This window comes from Ictalurus punctatus, chromosome 18 (assembly GCF_001660625.3).
Source record: "Ictalurus punctatus breed USDA103 chromosome 18, Coco_2.0, whole genome shotgun sequence".
Taxonomy (NCBI): Eukaryota; Metazoa; Chordata; class Actinopteri; order Siluriformes; family Ictaluridae; genus Ictalurus; species Ictalurus punctatus.
Genome location: NC_030433.2, coordinates 12,811,762 through 12,838,898, shown reverse-complemented (window position 1 = coordinate 12,838,898; position 27,137 = coordinate 12,811,762). Strand labels below are relative to the sequence as shown.

Here is a 27,137-nt window from a genome sequence, read left to right as displayed (position 1 = left end):
CCAATAAAGACTCATCATTATTTAGATGGTATAGAAGTTGAGGGAACTAAAAGATGTGACTAGGTCATGTTGAAGGGGGAGGAAGGGGGGGGAGAAAAGAAAAAAAGAAAAAAAAAAAACAAAACAAAAAAAAAATAAAAAAATAAAAAAACACCCACATAGTGTTTGCCTTAACAGCTTAACGCTGCAACTTTCCAGTCACTGTACTATGGAGCTGCTAGTAGGCATTCCTACTACTGGTTGCCATAGTAACAATTTGCAGTGGGTGGTGCAACTAGCTAACACTTGACAACAAACTAGTTTTCTTGTCACTGAAATGAAACATTCTGGAGGGGCAGCATTTGTATACAAGACTCAGTGTATTTATATAAATCATATGCTAAGAGATGAAGCAGTGTGTGCTCTCTGCCATTGAAGCCATCTAAAAACTGCAACTAAAATCAATTAGCTTATGGCCTTAGTGCGTTTAAAGCAAAATACCTAGTGAGCACAGGAGGCTGGGTATTGCAACCAATTTGATTTAATTCTTATTTATAGGTTTTCAATTTGATTCAATATCGATTAGATCAATATTTCCTTTAAACTTAGTTTTTCAGATATGGAATCCATGTTTTAATACAAGCTGGTAACTGAAACCCTCCAACTTGGCTATATTCCTGATGTAGACATTTACATTAACAATTGGGCCCACACAATTATGTTGAATTACTTTTACTCTGAGTAACATTGTAACAAGAAATAAGTGCACACACAAGGTAAGCACAAACTGCACATTACTGTTTTTTTAATAAAAAATAAAAATAAACCACATTGTAAATGTGCAACAATGAAATTCATTAACAACTTGCAATATATGTTTAACAAATAAAACAGTTTTCAAAATTCACGACATGAAAGATGGTGACATCTTCACAACGAGAGGTGAACTACACATAATATTCACATCCTGTTAAGTAAAGCACACGCATTAAGAATTGCTTCGTGGATTTGCTGAATCGATATAGATTCGTTAAATTGAAGATTAATTAAAACCGGAGAATCTTTTTTTTTTTTTTTTTTTTTTTTTTTTTTTTAAAAACCCAGCCCTAGTGAGGCTACAGATCACGTACACTCTGTCTTCACTTCCGTTGGTAGTCGATGCACCGGTCGAAGTCGGTCCAAATTTGCATAAAGTTGAACTTCTTAACTTTGTCCGGTCACTGGACACGCCCGCACGTAGTCGCCGATGGTCCTCAAGTCGCCAGCTCTCATTGAAAATGAATGGTTGTTGGTCGTTTTGTCACAGCGAGTATGATGAATCACGCTGCATGAGAAATGAAACTGCATCTTGCTTACTTAAAGAACTGAGAAGTACCATTTCCTTGAAGACAATGACTTTCATCCCACCAATAGGACATCAAGGTGGTGAATTTAAGGTGTCATTTATGTTCTTATGGTTTAAATACAGCTTAAAAGGTTGTAAGACATACTCCAAGTGTATATTTATGCTGTGTACTATTAGTATATACACAGTATAAATCTACAAACGACATAAACAACTTCTCTCTGCCAAAATGTGGCTCTTTCTTGGCAAATACTGCCTGACTGTCACTACGTACAGACGCAGACACACATGAAGCAGTTCTGCACAGTCTTCCCAGTCTGAGAGCAGAGCAGAGATATTTATATCCATATTGTTCCCTTTGAGATCCACTTACTCCGCAGTCTGCTTCAGACCTACTTCTTTCTCTACTTAATTCCCCCCCAGGAAACAGGGGAACACTATAAATCCTGTAAAATGGCAGGATTTCATTACCTCGTTTACTGATCGGAATTTCATCCTGTATCCGAACGAGCACATATCAAATCACCCAAAACTTTAATTGCCGCACAGGGTGGATAATAATGTTACAGAAAGAGCTTAATCATTTCGTAGTTATGCGGCTTTAACTGCAGGCTGATTATGTCAGCAAATATTTTGTCAAGAGTTCTCTAGAGCTGAATAAGTGGCCGCGAGAATGGAAATGTCAGGCCTTCAGCATGGTGCAAGATGATGTGTTTGATAAAGCAGTCACTTGAGTGACATACAGTTCAGTGGCTCTCACACTGGATTGCTTTCGCCAGTAGCTGACAGGTGTGTCATGTGACCAGGGCAGTATTTTTGGAGAGCGGAAGGAAAACAGTTTTTTTTTTTTTTTTTAATAAAAACAAAACCACAAATATTTTCGTTTTAATTTATTTATTCATTAGATTCATTTACATGCGATTCATTTTCATGTGATTCATTTACCTTTTCTCTTCTCTCCTCCCTTCCCCAAATATTTCACTGAGACGAAGGAAGAGAAACACCTACCCCCCCCCCCCAACTATCGCTGGTTATATAAATATTATAAAACCCAAGAACAGGGACAAAAATTTAAGTGGGAAGTGTCTGTAACTCCATAAAGTATACAATAAAGGGATGCCATTTATAAATAAATAAATAAATAAATAAATAAAAATAATAATAATAATAATAATAATTATTATTATTATTGTTATTATTATTATTATTGTTATTATTAATAATAATAAATAAATAAATAAAATAATTTTTAAAAATAAATAAATAAAAGTGAAAAAAGCTCCACTATATAGGTGATGCAGTTCATCCCGATATCAAGAGTTTAACAGAGTCTCCTGCTTCCTCTGCTGAAATAAAGTCCTTCCGGACACCGTTATATGTAATGCGAAGCCGAGCTGGGTGAAGTATTCCATAGCGAGCTCCCTCAATACCATGAAGTTGACGCCGAATCTCGTTAAACGCAGCCCGGGCCGTCTTGGCTATGTAGTCAGGGAAAACGGAGATGGTCAAATCCCTCGTTTTAATCTGCTGGATCCCTCTCGCATGGCGTAAAATATCAACACAGTCACTGTGATGGTGGAATCTGCACACAATAGCTCGTGGTCGTTCACCAGGCTTGGGCTTCGGCTGAAGGGTCCGGTGGGACCGGTCCAAAACCGGCTCCTTCTCCAGACCAAACGCCTCTTTTAACAAGACCGCTACAGCAGCAGTTGCACAGGTGTCAGGGCCCTCTGGAACTCCCACTATCCTAACGTTATTGCGCTGTGACTTAGACTCCAAATCCTCACATTTATTCTCTAATTGAGTCACGGTTGCAGTGAGAGACTCGATAGTAGTCTTCATATGAACTATGTCATCGGTGCAACCGGAGAGCGCGTGCTCCATTTCCCCAACAGTACCTTTCAGTGTTGCTATGGTAGCCTCAGTAGTGACTATCACCAGCCTGCTGTGCTTTCACGGCCTGCAGGTCAAGCCGGATAGTAGACAGCGCATCCCTGAACATCGCCTGAAACTCCTTTTTAAAAATATCGGCAATGTCCTTCCTCAGTGAAGCCAGCAACTCAAGCTTGAGTGCGGCGAAGTCAGGGTCACTGCTCGGGGATGCGGATTCGGGGGAGAAGGGGACTCGCTCACGGCGCGCACACTAGGCCTCAGTCGTGTCTGAACGCTACCACGGGTTTTCGTGTTCTTTCAAGACATCTTAACGTGCCACAAAGTTAAAAGTGCAAATAAGGAAACGAAGCAGAACAAGTCAAAATATATGACCAAAAAGCGCTAATTAATTACAATTTTAAATCAAAATCAGCAGGAGCCTCCAACTTCGCGTCATATTTATATATCAATATCTCATATTGTCCAATGGTAGCTCAATCAAACAGTATGACAGATTTGATTCCACATTAATGAACTCAAAACATTCTCCATTTCCCTTGACAGGAAGCAGTGGGGCAATGGCTAATAGTCTAGACGAGAGCTTACTAATGAGAGATGGAGGAAGGGGGCAGGGCTTCTAGATTGTTGGCTAATATCGGAAAATTTATTTTAAAAAAAACCCCACACAAACCCTGCACGGAGTCAATAATGTCTATCGTGTTGTCTAAATTTTATTGGGAGAATAAAAGGAGGCGGAGCGTTCATTGTACATTTGACGTTAAAATGCAGAGCACGTACAAAACACGTTAAAAGGTTCGCAGGTCTTCACTAGCACCAGAGCAGCACTGAGCAGCAACTCTGAATTCAAAAGGCTTCCAAAATGGCAAGCATTTTATGTTGACAATTATATGTAATTAGCATTTTACAAAAAACCTGACCCATATTGCATGCTTGTAAGATTCCACATATCCTTCATTCTTTAATATTTGCGAAACAGCAATACTTTAGGACCAAATAAACATTATTAAATGGACAACCACTGGTATATCATATTACTATACCAAGACTCAAATGCTACTGGCTGTGTAGTCAGTCAAATCTGACTTCCTGTTTCAGACGGAAATACAACAACATAAGGAACAAAAAGCACAGCTAAGAAGATTTTTCATGGGGATATTATCAGACTAAATTATATTATGCCTACATAGAGCATGCAAAAGGAATAAAAATAACCAGCTTTTAATTTTGTTCCAACTGGTTTAGGAACGTTTGCTGTTGGGACACAAGAGGGGGGATATCAAAAATATTCGTTATTAGTCTTCACTCACTCTGTGATCTCCTCGGTAACGGTGTGTTCCACCTGGAGACGAGAGTTCACCTCGATGAAGTAATGCTTTCCATTCTTATCCACCAGGAACTCGACCGTGCCAGCGTTCTCATAGCCGACCTGACAGAGGAAATAGATGTAAAGGACCGCACACTGCTAGGACAATTAAAAGACATAGATTAGAGTGGTAGAGGCTGTCTGCTAAGCCACCAAATTTAATTAAGACCATCACAACAACATTAGTGTCCAACAGTAATCGGTATGAAAAAATAAAATAAAAAGATTAAACTAAATAAAGCAAAATAGGTCATACTGCCAGAGTTCATTTCAACAAACTTAATGTAGCTTTATATTTTCAACAGAAATATCAGTGCACCCGGATTTTATTAGAAAATACTGCCGGACCCTTAAGGCAATGAAATGATTAAACATTTAGAGCTAACCTTTAAAATTGCTGGCTGGTTGAAAGCTTGATTATGAGAAAGAGAAGAGGCTAGAGCAGGCTGGGTAATCTGTTACCAGGTCTGTTTTGTACACAGGATCCTAGATCCACATGATCCTTTCAGTAGACTGCACCTTCACACCGCACCCATCATATGACTCCATGACTCGGCTCAAGCCCAAAATCAGCAGTGTGTATAAAACGCAGCCGGCTCCAAGCAACAATTACAATAAAAAAAACTAGATAAATTAATATGGCATTATATATAGATCATAGTCCAAGTCAGGGGTTGGCAATTAAAATTGGCACCCAGCCTGATGACTTTTCGGTGCTGTTAATTTGGGGAGCCAGTGTGATTTTGCAGGTGTACCCACGCTGCCTCACATAGCCCACCATCTGACAGGATTTGATTACTAACTGGTGTTTCCGAATGAGAAATACTTCATCAGCCTACTCATTCGCCAAAAGCAATAACAATGGCGTATTAAGGACTTCATTCCTATTTTCTGGAGGTCATAAGTTTGTAATTCAGCAGTGGTGTAGAGATCCATGACTGGGATTTCAGATGGGAAGGATGGGTTTCCTTTCTCCCTGTTTATTACAAAGGCACTAGGCGTCCATTAGCTAAATGTATACAGCAGGGGTGTGCAATCTCCGCAAAGGGACGGTGTGGGTGCAGGCTTTCATTCCAACCATGCAGGAGCCACACCCGATTCCACCAGTTTAATCAGCTGATCTTCGCTTTCAATAGACTCGGGTGTGGCTCCGGCTTGGTTGAAATGAAAGCTTGCACCCACACCGGCCTTTTCCAGATAAGACTGGACACCCCGGTATACAGACTAGTTAGCCGCCAAAGGCATTATGAGCAACATCAAAAAGAATAGCACAAGACAGGCCGTGCTGTTTTACAAAAACAATACATGCCAGGATGGTGTTACTATTTACTTTCATGTAACAGCATGAAGTGTGTTATTCCACTTATACAAGAGCAATCTGCCAACAACTACAATGTTGTGGAATGAGCACAAGACAATTCAGTACCTGTTTTGTTTGCATTACAGCGACGGTAAACAGCTGTTAACTCACCAGCCTGTGCTTTTCTTGGTCTTGAAGTTAAAGTGACAAATACAGCTCATCTTTTTTTTTTTTTTTCTTTTTTAAAAACAGAGAAACCACAAAGCATACACTTGCTGACACATGCGACTCTTTCCATAAAATGTTACGTAAACAACTAACAAAAAGCTTCACAACACAAACAATTATGTTTTTTGTTAAAACAGTTGCTTTTTTTGTTTATTAGGCTTAGTCTATGAAATGTCAACCATACAAGTCCTTGTGTATGACCCGTCATGATAAAAACCATGTTAGAACCATCGCATTAATATAAACCTATTGTTCAGCCATTTACAGCTGGAACTACCATCCCCAAAACACTATTTTTGCCCTCTTTTACCAAACTCCACTCTATGTGATTAATATACTCTCCATCACTGTCCGGACACGGCAAGTTTGAAAAAGAGAAACCATCAGGTGAGGTACAGATTACTTAACTGTCCTCCATCCATTCTCCTGCTTCCAAGCTCAAGACATTCACTCACTCACAATGATGTATCCTACTGACAGGGGGAACAAAAGTGTGCCAGAGGGAAGGGCAATGAACTGTGACTGCACTATTATGACCATGTAAATCCTACCACACTATCCTGTGGTTATTAGCCATTTTATAGTCAAGTTTGGGTGAGCCTGTGCCCATTGTAGCCTCAGATTCCTGTTCCTAGCTGACAAGAGTGAAACCCAATGTTGTCTGCTGCAGTTTCCATTTGCCTCGAGGTTAGACATGGCGTGCATATTGAAATGCTTTTCTGCTCACCATAGATGTAAAGATTGGTCATTTGATTTACCATAGCACAGTCCCACCAGGATTTTACGACCACTGAAATTAATGCAAAACACCACAATACTTGACGCTTGCAATTTTTCAAAATAAATAAATAAATAAATAAATAAATAAATAAATAAAATAAATAAGTCACCAAAAAGGTTTTCTGCAGGTTTGGCCAAGATGATGTCATCAGAGCACAGGGTCAGCCATGAGGTTTAAGGCAGTGGTTTTCAAAGTGGGGGCCTTGGGAACCACCAGGGGGCGCCCAAGGGCCTCAACAATTTGGTGTGAAAAATAAATTCTCACTCTCAGACAACCACACACACACACACACACACACTTCCTAATGTAAAGATGCAAGATGTAATTATTAATAAAAAAAAAAAAAAAGGGGGATATATTCAGAAGTCTGTATGTTTAATGTGTTTTAAAGACATCGCAAAAGGGGGGGCCTCAGTCAAATGTTAACGCCATTTGGGGGGCCTTGCCCTGGAAAAGTTTGGGAAATACTGGTTTAAGGGCCTTGCTCAAGGGCCCAACAGTGGCAGTTTGGCAGTGCTGGGGCCTTAACAGTCAAGCCACCACTGCCTCCCCCTCGACCCCACCTGCATGATGCTCGTGTAGTAATCACAACACACACTCAGCCAAAGCCCTCTTAGATTCACATGCACTGAACATGAGTACAGCTAAAAGGTCTCATTAACCAACTATCACTGCAAAAGACCGTGCAAAACAAATTACACAAAAGTGGAGGCAAACTGTTTCACACTACGCAACCCTGTCATAGAACATAAAAGATCAAGTCCAGTGAGTCACTTTTCCTCCATGAAGCATAGAAAAATGCATTTTTGACAAGCTGTAAAATTGATGAATAGCTTGTGTTCTGCTAAATTGCAGAAGAGTGATTATCTGATTAACAAAAATGCTCATGAATTTCAGATTTTAATTAGGTGCTAAACTTTAATTGAAATTTGATTTGTTATTTTCAGTATTCTCTTTATATATTAGAGAGCCCAATGCTTCTTGAGGTCAGAAAATTGACATAAAATGCATACTGTTGCCCATGGTATACTTTTTAAGCAATCATCGATTACATGTGTCTTTGCTGGTAGAAATGTAAAAGAACTCCTGTGCTTGCAATTTCACCAATTCAATTAGTTTTCCACCCAAAAAAAAAAAAAAAAAAAAAAAAAAAAAAAAAAAAAAACCACAAAAGTTGCTTTGCCTTTTTTTTTTTTTTTTTTTTAAAAAAGCAACCACTTTGACCAACAATTTTTTGTTACAACAATTACAAAAGATAAATTCTGTGAAATCCTGTACAGACTTGCCATATTCCTCCTCAACAAGGTGTTTCCAGGCATTTTAATCCTATTTTCAATCGTCTATTATTCCGTTTTCTATTTTAGTTTTCTTACTCTGTCCAGCACTGATAAAAATCTACAAAATGTAGAACAGTGTAGTGGTGTAAAACAGTTTGCTTCCATCACCTTATGGTAATTGGTCTGCACTTATAGCGTCCCCCCCTTTAAACCTTAGCAGTTCTACAAAGCACTTTACACCGTTTCTCATTCACCCATTCACTCACACACCAACCGTAGCAGAGCTGCCATGCAAGGCGCTAGCTTGCCATCGGGAGCAGTGTCTTGCACAAGGACACTTCGAGATGTGGAGGCAGATGGGCCGGGAATCGAACCACCAACCCTACAATTCGTGGACAACCTGCTCTACCACCTGGGCCACAGCCACATGTTACACATTACCAAGTGAAACAATATACAAAACAGTGTAGTGCAGGACTCAATATTAACTGGGGCTGGGATGGGGTCACTGCCTTATGATGATGATTTTGGAAAAACAACTGTTTAAATGTGATTAATACTGATGAACCGTGAACATGAAGTAGTTCTTCTCTAAAAGAACACTGATTCATTAAATCCCGACAAATTATTATTTTTTAATGCAGCATTCCCCATCACCGCTAATATTTGGATAATGTTCATTTCTCAAATTATAGTAGAGCTCTGGGTTTTCTAGCTCGATGTCTGAAAAGATCTAACGAAGAGACTAAAAAAAGAAAACGACTGGGTTGAGGGGGTGGTCGAGGACAAGAACGAGGATGAGGACAGATGGCATTCCACAGAGGGGCATAAGAAGGGGGAACGGGGCAAGGGAAATGAGTAATTACAAGTTTCACAGCTTGATACGATTTGTAATTACCTCACAGCTTCCACAGCACCAACATTTCTGGGGGAAGTCAAGGGAAGTCATATGGAGGGATGTTCAACCAAGACTGAGCAAATAAGTGAGAGAGAAATAGGGATGTAGAGAAGAAATAAGAGAAAGATGAACCAGGAAGACTAAAAGCACAAAAAAGGTATCACCAAGGCCAAATGAAGATTAAAAAACACCTTCTTACATCCTGTTTATGCCCACATAGCTGCAGTTTGTCTAGTCACACGTCAAAACAAGGGAGCAGAAAAGTAGCAAAGAGGTGAACGTAAGCCTGGATCAAAGAGTGCTGAAGGATCCATGTCACCATAGCAACTAAAGCCACAAGACAAAGTCAAAAATCAACTTCCATTAGAACCCCCCACCCTCACCCCACCCTGCTCCAACCACCACCACCTATGTTTTGAACATCATTTAATTACAAGCTCTAATTGAATCCTGCCACTTGGGGGGTTGGGGGGAGGGGGGGGGTTGTTATGACCAATTAAATTGTTTTGCTAGAATGGCAACAAGTGATGCAATTCATGAAGCTTTACCCCCTCCCCCTCAAAAATAAATTTGGAGAAAACATTCACATAGAGTTCGGATATAATTGGTGTTTGTGTACGCGAAACATTCATCTTGCTCACGCCACACTGCACTGTAATGCAGTTACCTCCTCGACAGGGACACAATAGCACCATGAGCGCAAATACAGGACTTGTAAATGGTACATTTTTCATTCCACGGCTTCAGGAAGAGCACTCATTTTTTTGCCATGCTGTGCCGAGACGCAAGGAAAACGCCAGGCCCATCTTGGGGCTAAGAGATTATAGTCGGTCTGTACTACATCAAAATTCCTGCCAAGTCATTGTACCACAGAGCGGCAAAGTCAATTAAACAACAAGGCTCGCTGGACATACTGGGAGAGAAACACCAGTTGGAGGGGTAATAAAAGCAGGAGAAGATCATTGGTGAAGGTCAGAGGGCTGTGTAATGCCCATAATATTGCATAGGAGCACACATACTTGTAAGTAGCACTAACCGAGCACAGTTCTAAATCCAGGAACATATGCTGAAATCGTGCATTAAATCCACATTTAATACAGTTGAGCAATATGGCTACATTCAAATGTGGTGCCAGCCCTCTGCGAGTTCATTATACAGTCCCAGAAGTTAACACAAAATCAAGCAAACAAAATTATTCAGAAGAACTTGTGATTTTTCAAAATTACTGCAGATTTTCTGCAGATTTGGGCCAAGTCATGTGACATCACAGCACACATTCAGCCAAAGCCCTCTTCAACTCACATGCGTTAAACAGGAGTACAGCTAAAAAGGTCTCACTTAATCACTGCAAAAGACTGCAAAACAATTTTATGCAATTGCAATTTCGCCAATTCCAGTAGATTTATGCAAAAAAAAAAAAACAAAAAAAAAAAACCCACAAAACACTCTGCAAGTTGTATCGTAGAATTTTGAAAAAAGCCACCGCAAAATCTAAACTTTTTGGCAGCAGCAATCAAAAAAAAAGGCTACGAAATCCTCTAACCATTATAGAATAAACAGATTCTGTTTATTATGTTTAGTATATATTCAGCCATATTTGAAGGCAGTGTACAATAAGCAATGCATGCACACCTATAAAACACATCACGGCAGGTTTGAAACCAACAACGCTGGCACCCTAGTAGTTAGTAGTTACCTAGTACAGTGGTTTTCAAAGTAGGGGACGCAGCCCCCTTGGGGGCTGCCAGGGGGCCTCAAATTTGGTGTGAAAATTATTCTCACTCTCAGACAACCACACACAATCAATTCCTAATGTAAAGATGTGACATGTAATTGTTAATAAAAAAGGGAGATCTATTCAGAAGTCTGTATTTTTAATGTGTTTTAAAGACATCTTCCAAAAGACGGGCCTCGGACAAATGTTAATGCCATTTGGGGGGCCAAGTTTGGGAACCCCTGAGCTAGTAGTTAACTGGCACCACAGTCAGTTGAAGTTCTTACAGCACATTAAAATGGAAACGTGATTTGTGTCATTTATGGTTGGAAAACTATGAAAATGGAGTGATGAGTTAGACAGAACTGAGGAAAAGCTTAAGATGCCTGAAAAATAAAATAGGGCAGAAAAAGTCCTTGTTTTTATTTTTAAAAAAATAAATAATATTTTTTTTAAAAATCAAAAGCTTTCCCCAGAGTTGGTGCTAAAGGATTATATAATTACATAATGAACTAGCTCACAAGGCTCCTGAGTACCATGAGAATACAAGTTTGACAACACCACAGTCATCCATGACTGGGAGACAAGAAAGCATAATTGGTTGGGATGGCTTGCATCTCTGTCTGCGGTCAAGCAGAATGATGCAAATTGTGAGTGGCAATGAGCTCATGTATGCACAAGAGGGCAGACAGCACTATCCTCAGAGACTGCTGAGCCACTCTCTGACATAGCATGAGCAGCAGTTTAAAAAGACTTGCTTTACATGTCTCACAGGAAGCATGTGTTAGCCTTCACCCTAGCCTCTGTTGACTCAGATACATCACTGAGACATGACAGTCTGTCTTGGTGCATGATGAAAGATTCACCACTAGCAACAAGGTTTTAGTTGGAGTAGGGCAAATATTTCATAAAGCCGGTCAAGTCTAGTCAAGTCAACACACCACCAAGCTAAAAATGGGCAAAGACTTTATTAAAATCAAGCACAAAGCTCCAAGTACAAACACAACTGGGGCTAGTACATTGTGCCCAGGAGCACCCTCATGCATGATAAAATCAGTAACACACTCTTGTGGCTTATAGCTTTAATTAAACATGGTGTTCTGGTTTCTCTGAGATGATGAAACCTGATGAAGGTTGTATGTAACATCACACACAGATGCAGACATTCTATCTTGTTCAAAATTGTTCCAGAAATTAAAACAAAATCTAAGATAAAACAAAGGCAACCTGAGAAAAACATCATTTAAAAACTGTATTTTGTGTTATTTACTGAAGCAAAAAGAAATTATCCAATACCGACTGGGCCGGTGTGAAAATATATTAGACTATGTAGTTACCAATTCCCCAAACCTATGAGGCCTCATTCATAATGTGGTTCAGCTGGACTATACGCAGCCAGGCCTGATTACTACAAACCCTGTTCAAGCAAAATCAACACTTAAATAGAACTTTCAACAGCACAAAGTTGGTTAAAAGGTCTTACACAGTAACACACTATGCCGAAGTAGAAAGAAATTCCAGAAATGATGAAAAAGGTGACTATTAGTCTGGGAAGGGTTATAAAGCTATTTCAAAGGCACTGGGACTCCAAATAACCACAGTGAGCACTTTTCACCAAATGGAAAAAAAAAAAAAAAAAAAAAAAAAAAAACTCTGCACAGTAGTGAACCTTACCAGAAGTGAAAGACCATCCCAAATTCCTCCAAGAGCACAGCAACTACTCATGTAGCAAATCACAAAAGAGCCGAGGACAACATCAAAGGACCTAGTGTCCTCTCTTGCATCAGAAAGGTCACTGTTCATGACTCCACGATAAGAAATACACTGGGAAAAAGTGACATACACAGAAGAGTGGTAAAGTGAAAACCACTGCGAACCCAAAACAGCATTAAGCCTCGTTAGAATTTTGCCAAAACACACCTTGATGATCCACAAACCTTTTAGGAGAATGTTCTATGGATTGAAGGAAAGTGAAAGTGGAACTGTTTGGAAGACAGGGGTTGTGTTAAATCTGACGTAAACCTAACACCAGATTCCACGAAATGAACATCATACCTACAGTCAAGCCTGGTGGTGGTAATGTGAATATGTTGGTGTGTGGATGCTTTGCTGCTTCAGGGCCTGGGCAACTTGCAATAATTGAGGGAAACATGAATTCTACTCTCTACCAGAAAATCCTAAAGTAGAATGTCCAGTCTTCACTCTGTAATTGAAACTCAAGCACAACTGCAATATTCAGCAAGACAATGATCCAAAGCATAGAAGTAAGTGACACTGGTCTCCAGTTATCAGTTATTGCTGCTAAAAGGTGGCACAACCAGATTTTAAGTTTGAGGGGGCAATTAGTTTTTGACATTGGTGATGGGTGTTGGATAACTTTTTGCTTCAATTAAAAATTAATAAAAACTACTGTATTTGCTCACACAGTTTGCCTTTGTTTTATGTTGCATTTCGTATTTCACAGCACTGTACACATACGGATAGGACACAGATATTAGGTAAATTGTACCTAATAAACTGGCAATTCAGTGCATCTGCAATCCAGCACTAAGTATTCTAAGAAACATGTGCTGGAGAGTCTTTTTTTCCTCCATAAAATAGCCAAGCTCACACAACAGCATGAATCACACTCACTGATTCAACATAATTCAATACTGAACTCAATATGTGATTCATTGTTTTGACACTTATTTGGAGAAAACCATTTCCTGCCATGCTGGAGCATGACCGAGACAGATTTCAGGGAAGTACTGGCTACTTGAAATTGTGTTGTTGACGTACATGTGGCAAGGATATGATGGCAGATAAACTAATGTATAAATAAATAAATAAATAAATAAATAAATAGATAAATAAATAGATAAATAGATAGCAGAGACTTTTGCCTTCTGTTTTGCATTTTAAAAAAATAACTAATATTCTCATGTGTCTGATTTTATTGTTAGGGGAGAAAATTAGAGGAATACTATGGGAAGGTAAACCATCAGCTTGCATAGTATTGCAAAATTACAACGATCGGAATGGCAGTGATGTGACAAAAGCTGCTCATAAACATTCACTCAAGATGCTCAAAATGGAAACACTACAATAAGAGACAGGGGGTGTAAATTTTCGAACACGATGAATGGTGTAAATTGTCATTTTGTTTAAAGATCTTGTTTTGTTCCCCATTTAGTACTGTCCTTCAGAAGCTACACAAGATATTTCCCAGCACACAAAATAATTTACACCGATCATCCTGTTCAAAAGTTTACACCCCCCTGGGTCTTAATGCATCATGTTGCTTTCTTGAGCATCAGTGAATGTTTGCACTTTATGTAATAGTTGTGTACAAGTCCCTCAGTGTGAAACGATGGAGCATCACATAGCCACTGTTAAAAGGAAAGGGGTCAAATATGCAGAAGATGCTGGAACAGCTAAGAATGTGCAGCACTTGGAGGATTTTTCTGAAGAACAGTGGGCAGTTTAACTGATCAGGACAAACAAGGGACTCATGAAAAACTGTCATAAAACATAAAAACAGTCGCTGATCATCCAGGAAACAATATTAATAATCAAGTGTATGTAAACTTTTGAACTGGTTAATTTGTGTAAATTCAGATATTGTGTCTCGTGGACTATATGTAAATGTGAAACGGCTTATTCAGGGCAAGACTAAATACAAAACATGCAAGGTTTATGATCCCTCTTATTATTTCATTATTAACATTTTGTAATTTCTTCAAGGCCTATGTAAAGTATGACCTCAACTAAAATGTACTTTGAGATACATTTTGTACATTTTATGTACAAATACAACAGGACTGAACTACAAATTTACTATTCTACAACATTATCAAGTACCAACACTATTACAGTTAGTATCATCCTACCCCAGTGTGGATTATCCTACAACAATACAACACCTCCCACTAGACTGATACGATAAGTCAGTGCAAAGAATATTCATTTCAAAGTCTTGACTCACTTTGTTTAATATCCACTGGACCAAAAAACACCCCACACGCCATCCCAACCCAGAACTCTCTGCATTCTGGTTGTGCGTGTCAGTTTTCCATCACATAACTCATGGAAGAGTTTCTCAGGTGGTTAGTAGATGGCAACTAGTGAAACGCGAGAGGTTAAATATTACTTCAAATAAAAAAATTAAAAGAAACCTGTAATAAACATGCCATCTCCTTGCGCTCAGAGTTCCTTGGGATAGGCTCCCCTGCGACCCAGTGTAGGAAAAAGGGTACAGAAAATGGATGGATGAACAGAGACACTGTCCAAATGATTCTCCAAACAATCACATTTAACCATTAAATGGCTGGCATGGTGAAAACAGCACGATCATGGGTAACCTGGTGTGTAGAAATGTACTGAAGCATCCAGTGGAAAAGTGCTAGATATTCTCCCAATGAAGAACTGTTCCTGTAAGGCTTTTCCTGTGTTTGAAAACCTTCTCCATTTAACCAGTGCTGTAGCCATAATATTTGCTACTTTGGTAAACTACTCAGAGCTTCGGTCATCGAACCACGACACAAGTGATGAGTAATTTGGCTCAAGAATACTGAACCCATCTCGTTAGTAATGCAGGTGTTCTAAGGAACAGCAGTGAAGAAAATGCTGAAGAGGCTTCGAGAAGCTTTGACTGCCTGAACATGGGGTCAGCACTGAGAAATCTGCAAAGCCTGGTGAAGTGCTCTCTCCATCCTAACTTTCCTCTTCCCTCTCCGCTGCCATATGACTGAACAGATGGGGGAGGAATTTCATCGCTCTCACAGTCTCTCCAAATCCCCTCATTTCTCACTTATGCAAAACACATGCGTGTCCAGGCACACTTGCTCTCGCTCCTACGCATAGAGGCATTAATGGAGGTGTTTCTCAGAGGTAAAATCAATCAACAGGGGAGATTGAACGTAAATGTTCATGGGCATATTTGTGATATACACTCGTGTATGCATGTACTACTTAGGTCAATCGGTTTCTCAGAGAACAGAGATAAGCACAGCTGCTTAAATGAGGTGAACACGTACACACAGCGCTCATATTGACTTATTCACTGAGCCAATTCAAATAAGGAGTGTTCAATTATGCATTGGTATCTTCACCTTCTATGTGTGACTACTAAACGCATAAATGGCTGTTGATTTTCGTTCATGAGCCTAAGCACATTCCTCAAAATGCGTATGCACAAGTCTGATCTGTGTCTAAACCTTCGTAAACAGGTGCGATCCAAATCTGTTTAGAATTCAGCAGAATGTCATATGAAGCAATGTATACGATTGAATTTCTGCATTAATTTACCTTACCTACATTCACAGCTCGGAGTCCACACACACATACCTCAATATGCTACCCACACACACACACACACGTTGCTCTGGTTACATCTTGGGCATCGCTGCACTCTGCTCTTGACATTTTTAATTAAATCATTACCCTGTACTGAAGCCAACAAATATCAAATACAGCAATATAGGCCTAAAGAAGTGGATTGTGATTGTTGTCATGGTTACATTCCAACACTGAGCTTTAATCTAGAGCAGTAATTCACTTTTTGATTGGATCAACATTAAACGCGTCCTAAAATAACACCTGCCAGCTAGTAATGCATTTTGCATGGCCATGGTTTAATTAATGCAAAAATCACTGAGTTTCAGTAATTATTATACTTGCCACAGCATACTGCAGGATAATGAAACACCGCAGACTAGGAGAAGATATGCAGCTGAGTTCAGTGTAGTACATTATGTCATGGGAAATGGTTAATATGTGCCAGAATGTGCAGAACAATACCAAGTTTGTTAATATACAAAGAGAATCTTTCATTCTGGCGTGACAGTCTGGAAAAACCACCACCACCACACTCCCTTTCACTGCATCAGTCACTGAATGAACAGAAATGTTCAATAAAAGCTACAGGCCATGACATTTCCAAATTGACAAAACCAGGACATCGAAATGAGCTGATTAAATGAGGAATGGGAAGCCCATTAAAAGTAGCGCAGACATTTTAACAGCAGAGTTCACTCAAAACAACCTTCCTTCAGCCTCCTGCTCAAAAGAAGCGCCTTCGGTCTGGAGTTAATGAATTCTTCCTGGTAAGAGTGGCTTTACAACAGGCCCTTTTTCAGAAGTAATGCACTGACATTTTATCATTACATAAGCTTCATTTACTTATCATTAGGCGATTACCAGAAATCGGCTGCAAACGTTAAAATGGGCAACATCAAAACGACACTTTTCAAAAAGTGACTCATCCAACAGATTCTGAAAGGGCTTTTCAAGCCCTTTGCCAAGCACAACAGCTCTTCAAAAATGATTTTTTTCTGTTTTGTGGTTTTGTTAAAAAAATAAATAAATAAATAAATAAATAAATAAAAAACCAAGTGCTCTGCGCACATAGACCAAACAACATTGCAGAAACTTTTTCAAGAAATTTTTAAAAGGATGACTAACCCCATTGCTCATAGCATCTTGCATGTCCATTATTTTAAATTATTGAAAACATGCATTTTGAATAATTCATTATTTAATATGCTTTTAATGCACAGGAAAGTCTAAACTGTCCTAGCAATATCTCTCAGAGGTGGACAAAGCACTGGACTAAATGCCAGGACAAATGATTTCCATATTTTGGTTCATAAATGGCCGATAAATGGGTTCAGAAAAAAATAGTTTCCTAGTCACTAGTCCTGTTTGCAATAAGTAAATAAAAATTACTTCTTTTTTTTTTAAAGGGGGGTAATTTTTCTACTTCATGAAATTATCCAACCAGCCAATAATTTAGCAGAAGCACAATGAAGACAATTATGTACATCAAGACCAAGACCTTCAGTTAATGTTCACATCAAACATTAGAATGGGGAAAGTTATCTGTGACATCAAGGCATGGCTGTTGGTGCTAGATGTGTTGGTTTCAGTATTTGGGAAGCTGCTGATCTAGCTCCTCTTGATTCACACACGTTTCTAAAGTTAACACCACGGGAAAGGGGCGCAAAAAAAACCATCAGATGAGCAACGGACAGACGAGCACCAACTGCTATGAAGGCTGTGTTAAATCAAATAACCACTCTACAACCGCGATAAAGCAGAAAAGCATTTCAGAAGACGCAATACATCGAATCTTGAGGCTATGGCAGTATTTGAAACCATCATTTCAGAATCAGGAACATGCAGGTACATAGAAACACCGGTAGAACCGCACAAAGTGTAAAGGGCATCATGTGTGATGAGGACAGAAAAACCCACAGTTCTTGGCCTAAACGTTAGTCACTAACTTGCTGACATTTTGTCTAGAGCACGAACATGTGCTTGGTTTATATTTATACACTTCAAGTAGATAACTTACTAACCATATCTTATTTCATTACATTAGCTACCACTTTGTGCCTTGTCAGTTTGGTTTCCTGGAACTTTTACTTGCCTAGTGGTCAAACTAATAAATTTATCGTTTTATCATTTGTCCACACCTGATCTTTACACCTTAACCCTGATAAAGAATTTATGAAAATGCATATCAGATCTGGAACGACCCCCATTTCCACCAGAAGTCCCAACTCCATCCACGTCCTTGTGGTTACGCTTAATTGTGGTATACACAAACAGCCCTCTAGGCAAGAACTGCAACCCTGACTCGTCCAAATAGATTACCTCAGACCACAAAATCAGGGAATTAATCTGTCAGAAGAGCAATTCTCAGTTATCTATCTGGGTTTACCAGCATCCAACGAACAAGATCAACAAACTAAACATTAAGCCAGCTGTAATTTTGAGCTGTTGTAATTTGGCTTTATTTTCCAAATCAGGCAAAAGGCATCACAAGTAATTTTCAAAGCTAGCACTTTTATCTCCTAATAAGTTGCATAATCGATCCATGCAGAATCGAGTCTATTTTGCATGAACATCACAAGCTCGTATATCCTCACATCAGTTTGCTTCCTGCTTGTACTGTGGAGAGGGGAAAGAAAAAAAAAAAAAACCCTCATTAAAATGGGGACATTTAAAATTTAGCGCCACTTTAACAAATTTGACCTAAATGCCAACAAAAATCTATATTTAAATATGGCTCAGTCATGCAAGACTTTTTTTGGAATTATGGGGTATGTAGTAGGCAGGTCAGTACTGACAGCTCTTCAATAACAAGTTAACAAAAAGATCTGAACTCCAGGGATAGCTGCCGACAAAAATACTGTGCCTTCAGAATGTTTTCTTAACCCAGCGATAGAGTTAGGCAATATTGCTATGGGCAAATTCCAGATAACTGACGAGAGAGTTGTACACACCAGTTAAAAGGTTTAAATAAAGCCTACCTATTACTACATTTCCTTGGCAGAAAGATGCTCTGTAGTACATAGATGTAGTATATAATAGAGTACATTGATCTATAAGTTGCATTCATTAAATAACAATTTGATTTTTAAAAGCTTGTTTTGTTTAGTTTTTAAATGAAACAGTCTTCAAGGACCGCTAGCACTACAGTCTTGCTCAGATGTTGCCATGTTTCCCGAGCTGGAGCCTCGTGTCAGTTCTGATGTCAGGTCTGGAAAATCTCTGCCCATAAATACATCCTTATGCAACTAAAAATCAATATTAAGCAAAGATTAATGCTGACATTTTGTAACTTGAGACGTTTTATTTTACTTGCACAATCACTGCTCCTACAATATTGATCATTTATGGTAACGTGGCTATTGTATATTCGATGTTATATTAACACCAAGCTCTAAGATAATGGTAGTATTCATTTACAAACATGGCTGCCCAACCATCCCAGGGAGACAAACAGGGAAGCTGTTCCAGTCCCAAGCTGGGCGGAGGGCCAAGGAGGGTTTAGCAGTCCATGCAGTTGACCTGCAGAATAAAACCATCTGAAACACGACTATTTTATCAAACTATGACTCAACTATGTTTACGCATCATTTACAACTCATCAAATAACATTCCCAGTTTTGTAAATGGGTAGATCTGCTGCATATGCACCCCAAGTGCTTTGATATCCACTTAAACATTTTTAGATGTAGAGGGTCCGTCTATTTACATTCCCTCAATCAAGTTTGCCAACATGTAGGCATACAAAAAAAAAGAAAGGATTAACTCGAGAGAGTATGACAAAGTTCTTAAAGCAAAATATCACATTAGAATGAGTTATAGTTTTGTTAAACCCAACATCCTTTAAAATTTCACAGGTTGTCTGTGTGCACGCTTATCTTTTTACCCAAATGGTTTGCCCCGGGCCTAGCCTACATGTATCGGGCCTGCCATGCGAGGTGCCAAGTTACCATAATTGCTTGATGAGCACACCATTTTAAAAAAAAATCCTAACAAATACATAAACTACCATAACTCCTGGAATAGCACGTCTACCTTAATAAAGCCTACAACCGGCCATTTAGAAGTACGACAAATTCTAATACATACTGTTTTGCTGTTCAAATCCTAGCAACCTATGCTAATGGAATGCTACCATAAGAAGAACATGCCATAGCTGAAGTGTTACATTCAAGTGTCAACTCTTGCCTTTGAGTAGACTTTATAAAAAGAACCAAAAAACATGGTGAGGTAGTCTAATAAAAAGCAAGACAGGACTAGATGCTGACAGGAATATTTAGCATGTGTGGTGTAGTAGTATTTGAGAGTCTTACACTAGGCGTGTGTACATCTCTCTACACTGGCATTCTCTACACAAGCTAAAGCGACCGAAGTAGACACTGACGTGCTGTCACCAAAATAAAGAGCAATTATTTCAGCGAGCTGGTCCAGTGCACCACATCTAATGAACAGATAAGTATCAGACAGCAGCCATGTGGCAGCGCAGCACACTCTACTACACATTCTTTCAGATCTTTGCTCAAAACAGCCTCTCTTAGGCACAGGATAATCTGATATCTGCCAGTAATGACAATCAATGTTAATTCTCTGCACATTGTTCAATAAAAGCATGGCCACACGTCTTGATTCAGGCTCTAACCAGCAGCTGATATGATTGGAGCACTTTGGTGTCTGATGGCTACCACGTCACAGCAGTGCCATCTAGTGCATATGAGGCACAGATACAGTCGTTCCTTGTGGCCGAAAACATTTCTTTAATATGGGAAAAAAAAAACTGGTATTCTTCTAGTGCAATGTTTATGAGACTTCCACATGTGATTGAAATAGCTCTAATGAATTAAACAATTTCCAAATAAATTATCCATATTATCTGCATCATCATCATAAATGCAATATTATAATAAACAAACATTCATAATTAAAAGAATCAAACCATCATTTATATTGTAGAATTCATTTATGCTTATTATTGTCATAATCCTTGTTTGTATTGTTGGTATAACACCCGTCCATCCATTTTCTGTACTGCACATACAATGGGTCGCGGTGGAGCTTGGAACCTATCCCAGGGACAGCTTGGATGAGGTGCCACCTATCGCAGGGCACAAGCACACAGAATCATGCACCCATTCACACACTATGGACAATTGAGAAATCAGTCTACAGCGCATGTCTTTGGACTGAGGGAGGAAACAGGACTACCTATTGCTATTAGAGCTGCAACTACTAAGTGATGAAATTGATAATCGATTACAAAAATCTGTCAACAAATCTCATTATCGATTAGTCGGTCTGCACGTGGCACATTTACTCATTACGTTACATCGGAGATAAATACTAAAGTTGTGTCCCAAAGGTACACTTACACTGTGTACTCTACCGTCTAGTGTATGACTAACAAAAGGTAATCGTCTCAAAAGGAACACAAGCGGATTTTTTACCAACCGGAAGTACGAGCCACTTCCTAGTCGACAGCACATGACATCATACGCATGTAATGTGATGCTGCTAGCTTTAGCAGACACCCAGAGTCACCGACAAGGACTTTCTTCAGTTTACGACAACGTTACCTTTTATAAAAAGTAATACACACACACATACAGTTCATCAAGTATTCATGAATTTTTTTTTATGGATGCACAAAAAGCAAGGAATTAAACTGCAGTCCTAAATGAATAATATAAATATATTGGTGTGTGTGTGTGTGTGTGTGTGTGTGTGTGTGTGTGTGTGTGTGTGTATTGGGTTCTTTTCTGTTTTTGCCAAATAGTTGCAGAAAGTTTTAGTCTGAAGTTTATTAATAACACTCAGTTCGTGGATTTTAGTTTAAATAAACGAAAAAAAGGGTACTGAAAGTTTGCCCCCCCAATCCAGTTAATCGGCCAACTAATCGATTATGAATTACGAAAATAATCATTAGTTGCAGCCCTAATTGTTATAATTGTTGATGTATGTTATTGCTGTTGTTAACATCCTACTGATGGTAACCTGCCAATTCCCCTCATCTCACTTATTAGAGCAGCCATTTAAAATAAAACGTAGCAATCTCATTTTCACATGACCAATGGTGATTCATGAATTGTGCCGGAATCACAGCTAATTTCATGCGATATGACAATTTCATCCATCATATTCCACTTCCAGTGCTCAAGTTTATTTCTATGATAGTCTGATAAATAAAAGCCATTGCACACTAGTAGAGACTTTAATTACTGATGGCTGAAGGGACAGCTATAGCTATTAAAGAATCAGCACAAATCAGCCTCTTAAAACAGCAGAACGGAGCGCTGGATCATTTACGCAGACTACAAAAATGTAAAAAGAAAAGAACCAGCTGTTGATACTTAAAGTCTTTAGTAACTAGCCTAGGGTGAGACATCAAAAGTGTAACCGTTTGGGGGGGACGACCACACCACACTGACCATTCCAGCAAAGAAAATGTGCCAGAGAAACTTTTTCAATAACAAGAAAGTGAAAAACTGAGTCACTGTGACAATGACCTTCAGAGGGGTTAAGAAAGGGGGGGGGGGGGGGGGGGGGGGGGTCGGTCAAGCATGACTAATGATAAATTGCTTGTAGGAGTGTGTAAGGGTCTTAGATAATACACTATTACAAGGACATTTAGAGTGCTGAAAGAGTTTTCATGTCTGTGTGGGTGTACTTAAATATCAGCACAGCAGATTTGTCATGCACTTATCCAGTGTTACATCATGTTTTGTTCATGGCTTTTATGCATTAATGTGTTTAGCGATACCTGTTTGGCCAGGTTGACGGAGTCTGCGGTTAGTCGGTCTCTGAGGTGGGGGTCTAACTGTGACGCTGGAGCAATCTCCACCACCTTCTGGTGTCTCCTCTGGATAGAGCAGTCCCTCTCGTACAGGTGAACCACGTTCCCGTACTTATCACCTGCAGAACCCAATGTGGAACAGTTCAGTTCATTTTGTCCCATTAGTGGTGCAGTAGATCAGCACCATGTTCTTTATTTCTGTCAAGAAAGGAAGAAATCTACAGTTGAAGTCAGATAAGTTTATAAACACCTTGCAGAATCCACTTCAATGCATTTACACCCATCATCCTGTTCAGAAGTTTACACCCCCCCCAGGACGTTTAATGTATCGTGTTGCTTTCTTGAGCATCAGTGAATGTTTGCACCTTTTATAATAGTTGTGTACGAGTCACTCAGATGTCCCCCCAGTGTGAAAAGATGGATCGCAACATCATACAGCCACTGTTGAAAGGAGTGTGCAGAACCTGGAGGATTTTTCTGAAGAACAGTGGCCAGTTTAACTGCTCAGGACAATCAAGGGGCTCATGAACAACTATAGCAAACAGTTGTGGCTCATCCAGATAACACACAGTATTAAGAATCTAGCGAATGTATACTTTTGAACTGGCTTATTTGTGTAAATTCAGTTAGCGTGTCTTCTGGTCTATATTTGAACATCTATGTGAAATAGCTTATCCAGAGTAATACCAAATAAAATATTTTATTATAATTTGTTTAATTATTAACATTTTGAAGATGTATTTTGAAGCCGAAAGTAACCTGACTTAACTGTACATTCCTATTAAGGAATTTAAAAAATAAAAAAGCTATGTAAAAAAACATTTAATGCTGCAATTTTGAACAAAAGACAAAATTAGGCTACCAGTTAAAAAATAATAATTAAATAAATAATAATTAAAAAAAAAAATCACAGCACCTGCTGAAGAGTGCAAAAATAAATCTGGAAAATATGCTGCAAACAAATGGAGCATCATGACGGGCTGGCATGTTACAAACCGATTCATTAGAACAGGGATTGTCACTCCTATCTTAACCATCTGCTAACAACTTGTTAAAGCATCTTGCAAAAATGACACTTTCCTAACCACTAAGAGCGCTCATCTGTCAGTCAGGGAAAAGTACAAATATCAACAAGGCTTACAAGCAATATGGTTTATATTGTATACATTATAAACAAACAGTTGGGTACAAAACTTTGCAGTTTCTTCAAATGGCACGATGAATTTAAAGCAAGATTTTCCCACCCAATATTACTTCATTACTCCAACAATATGAAGTGAACATGGACTTTTATTCCACTGAACTCTAAAGAATAGTCATGTCTGGGTTTTGTTTCATTCTGGGTTTCGTTTTAGTACAGATTTTATTTGGTTGCGTTTCAGGTTTCATTTCATTCATAGATGGCCCAAAGCTATTTTTCATATTGGATTCGATTCGGCTATTTTCCTGACTATTCTCTAGTCTTTGGTAGTGCCTTTGAGTCTACAGGTTGACATTTCCCCTCGCTAGTGGCTTAGGGGTTCGCACGTTTGCCTCACAGCTCTGGGGCTGGGGGTTCAAATACCGCCTCTACCCTGTGCATGCAGAGTTTGCATGTTCTCCCCATGCTTCAAAAGACGCATTGTACACTCATCAGTATTTCCAAATTGCCCATAGTGTGCAAACGGGTGTGCAATTGGCACCCCATCCAGGGAGTCCCCTGGCTTCTTGTGCCCCGAGTTAGCTGGGATAGGCTCCATGCTCCCCTGCAATCCTGTGTAGGATAAGTGGTATAGATTCACCAATTGATCAGCTTATCAAATGAATCAGTTATCAGCAAAAACCCACACCGAGTTTTACCCAGTTGCAGGAGCGGCTTAGAAGGATCTGCTGTCAATATACGGTACGAGAGCGCCCTCTAGAGGCAAAATAATTACTTTCAATGATAAATTTCGTTGTTTTATTTGAAGTGTTTTTTGTTTTTTTGTTTTGGATGCATCTATTTTTCTTATTTGGGGTACTACATTTTGACTCAGTAGATATACATCCATTTACTTTATATTTATTAATTCAAATATATTAATTTCATTTAAAAGTACAGAGTACTGTTTATTTTGTAATACAGTTCAACAATATTTTGCTTTGAGTGTCGTCTTTTCATTCAGCATCAGTTTTAAACACTATCGGTTGATTAATTGGTTATTGGCAGGTACTGCCCAATGTAGTCATCAGTATCGATAAATTCCACTATCGGTCACATTAGTGATAGGTGTTGGACAAATTTGCTTCAATAAAAAAAAAAAAAAAAAAAAATGTTTTAACTGTATTGTGTTTACTCAGGTTGTCTGTTTTATGTTGTATTTGGTTTGAAAACTATGAGGACACAAAAAAAAGAAGAGATTTACTTTTTCCACAGCATTGTAGTTAAAACTATACATAATATGAATTCTCTATCAGATAATATTTCAATGAACTGAATTACTGAAACCACTCATTTAAAATGAAAGTTAACCAAAATCATACTAAACTAACATAGGAAGACTAATAAAGTCAAGAAATCAATTCGCATTACTGCATACGTTACATTTTTCTTAATATACACTTCAGCTTTGCTTGCACAGCTGATTTAGGCTTTTTTGGCTCAAATGCAATGTTCTTAGCTGCACTTTTTGAACTAAATTGCACTTTTCACCACCTCTAAAATATCTGTCAGAAACAGAGACGCCTCCAGTTATCCAAGCCATAAAGCACAAAAAAAGTCCACTCTATTCGCTGAGAGCAAGAGTTATAATTGAAGGATAAAGGACAGACCCGTAAGAGACATAAAACAGATGAAGCCAGAGTTGGTTTAAAAGCTTTCTAAGCCACGTAACGAGAGACTGCCTGAGGATTATCTACTAAACACCATTCAACTCACCCAGGATTTGCACTTCAATGTGCCTCGGCTTCTCAATGAATTTCTCCACAAACAGGGCTCCATTGCCAAAGGCAGCCAGGGCTTCAGAGTAGGCCCGCTGGTAATTCTCTTCTAGCTCCTACACAAAAACACACACCACAGTAGCACTGAATAAAACTATACAAGGTATAATATATATAAATCTTTTTTTTTTTTAATAAAAAGATTTATTCCAGCAGAATATAACATCTTTTATAAAAAGTTCAGGTTCTAAATTGTGATTGGTTCAGCCATGTTCAAAGCAGTTGAAAAATACTCTATTGGACCGCATTACAACAATTGAAAACAATTGAATTCTGTATTAATGAACCAGGTCATAAACATTTAGACCTTTATATTACTACATTTTGATATGTAGTATCATAGGGCTGCCAGTTTGATTCTTGGCCCACATGACTCCACATGCCGAAGTGTCCTTGGGCAAGACACTGAACGCCAAGTTGCTCCCGATCATAAGTTAGCACTTTCCAATGGTAGCAGAGCTACCACGCTGTGTGAGTGTGTGAAAATGGGTAAATGAAACACTGTGTAAAGCACTTTGGATTAAAGCGCTATAAGTGCAAACCATTTACTATATATGTGGAAGCGCACTTAAGAATAAATAAACCAAATCAAAATGGACCTCAGAATTTAACAGCAGACGAATAGCATAGAATTGAGCAAAAAGTAACAATCACCAATGGAGTAAAAAAAATTAAATGAAAAGGGGATAATGTTTCACTGCAAGGAAGCTAGCATTAAGTGTATACACCAACCACTTTGAAGAACACTTGTGCAGAAACTTTCTGCTGATTCGGAAGCAAGGGAAATTATGCTTGTGAAGGGCCACTAAAGCAAACCGTCTCTACGGTTGCACTGGCACCCAAGCTGTAATGTGCAGAGATGCTGTAGCAGTAAGGGGAGGTTTAGAAAGCTCTTATCCATGATAAAAATCACAGTAACATACATTCTTGACTGGCTTATTGCTTTATTAGCTGTTGACTTTGCATTATGCAAATGTGCTTTACCAGAATTGAACTGGAAGCATTGAAACACACGTGGCCTCCCCAGCTCAACTCACCTCGTACTCACGCACCACCCGCATGCCACGGCCCCCGCCTCCGTACGCCGCCTTGAAAATGATTGGGAAGCCATACGTGTTGGAGAACTCCTGCACTTCTTGCAAGGAGGAAATAGGAGCATCTGTTCCAGGGACCACTGGTACACCTACACAGAAAGGATACAGACACAGCAAAGATTGCTTGGCTGTTTATCCACAATCTGCCTGGCAAGCATAAGAAAAGCCGAAGCAAATCATTCCCGTTATTTGAAATCGCTTCTA

At 39.0% G+C, this 27,137-nt stretch overlaps 1 protein-coding gene across 1 annotated transcript in view; it reads right to left on the bottom strand.

Moving 5' to 3' along the window:
* Positions 1–27,137, bottom strand: part of pcxa (pyruvate carboxylase a) — a 180,021-nt gene that overhangs the window by 136,361 nt on the left and 16,523 nt on the right. The window contains exons 5-8 of the mRNA XM_017492563.3: positions 26,877–27,022; positions 25,778–25,895; positions 22,849–23,000; positions 4,525–4,643 (exon numbers count right to left, since the gene is read on the bottom strand). Coding sequence (XP_017348052.2) covers positions 4,525–4,643; positions 22,849–23,000; positions 25,778–25,895; positions 26,877–27,022 — 535 coding nt within the window. The remainder of the gene's footprint in view (positions 1–4,524; positions 4,644–22,848; positions 23,001–25,777; positions 25,896–26,876; positions 27,023–27,137) is intronic.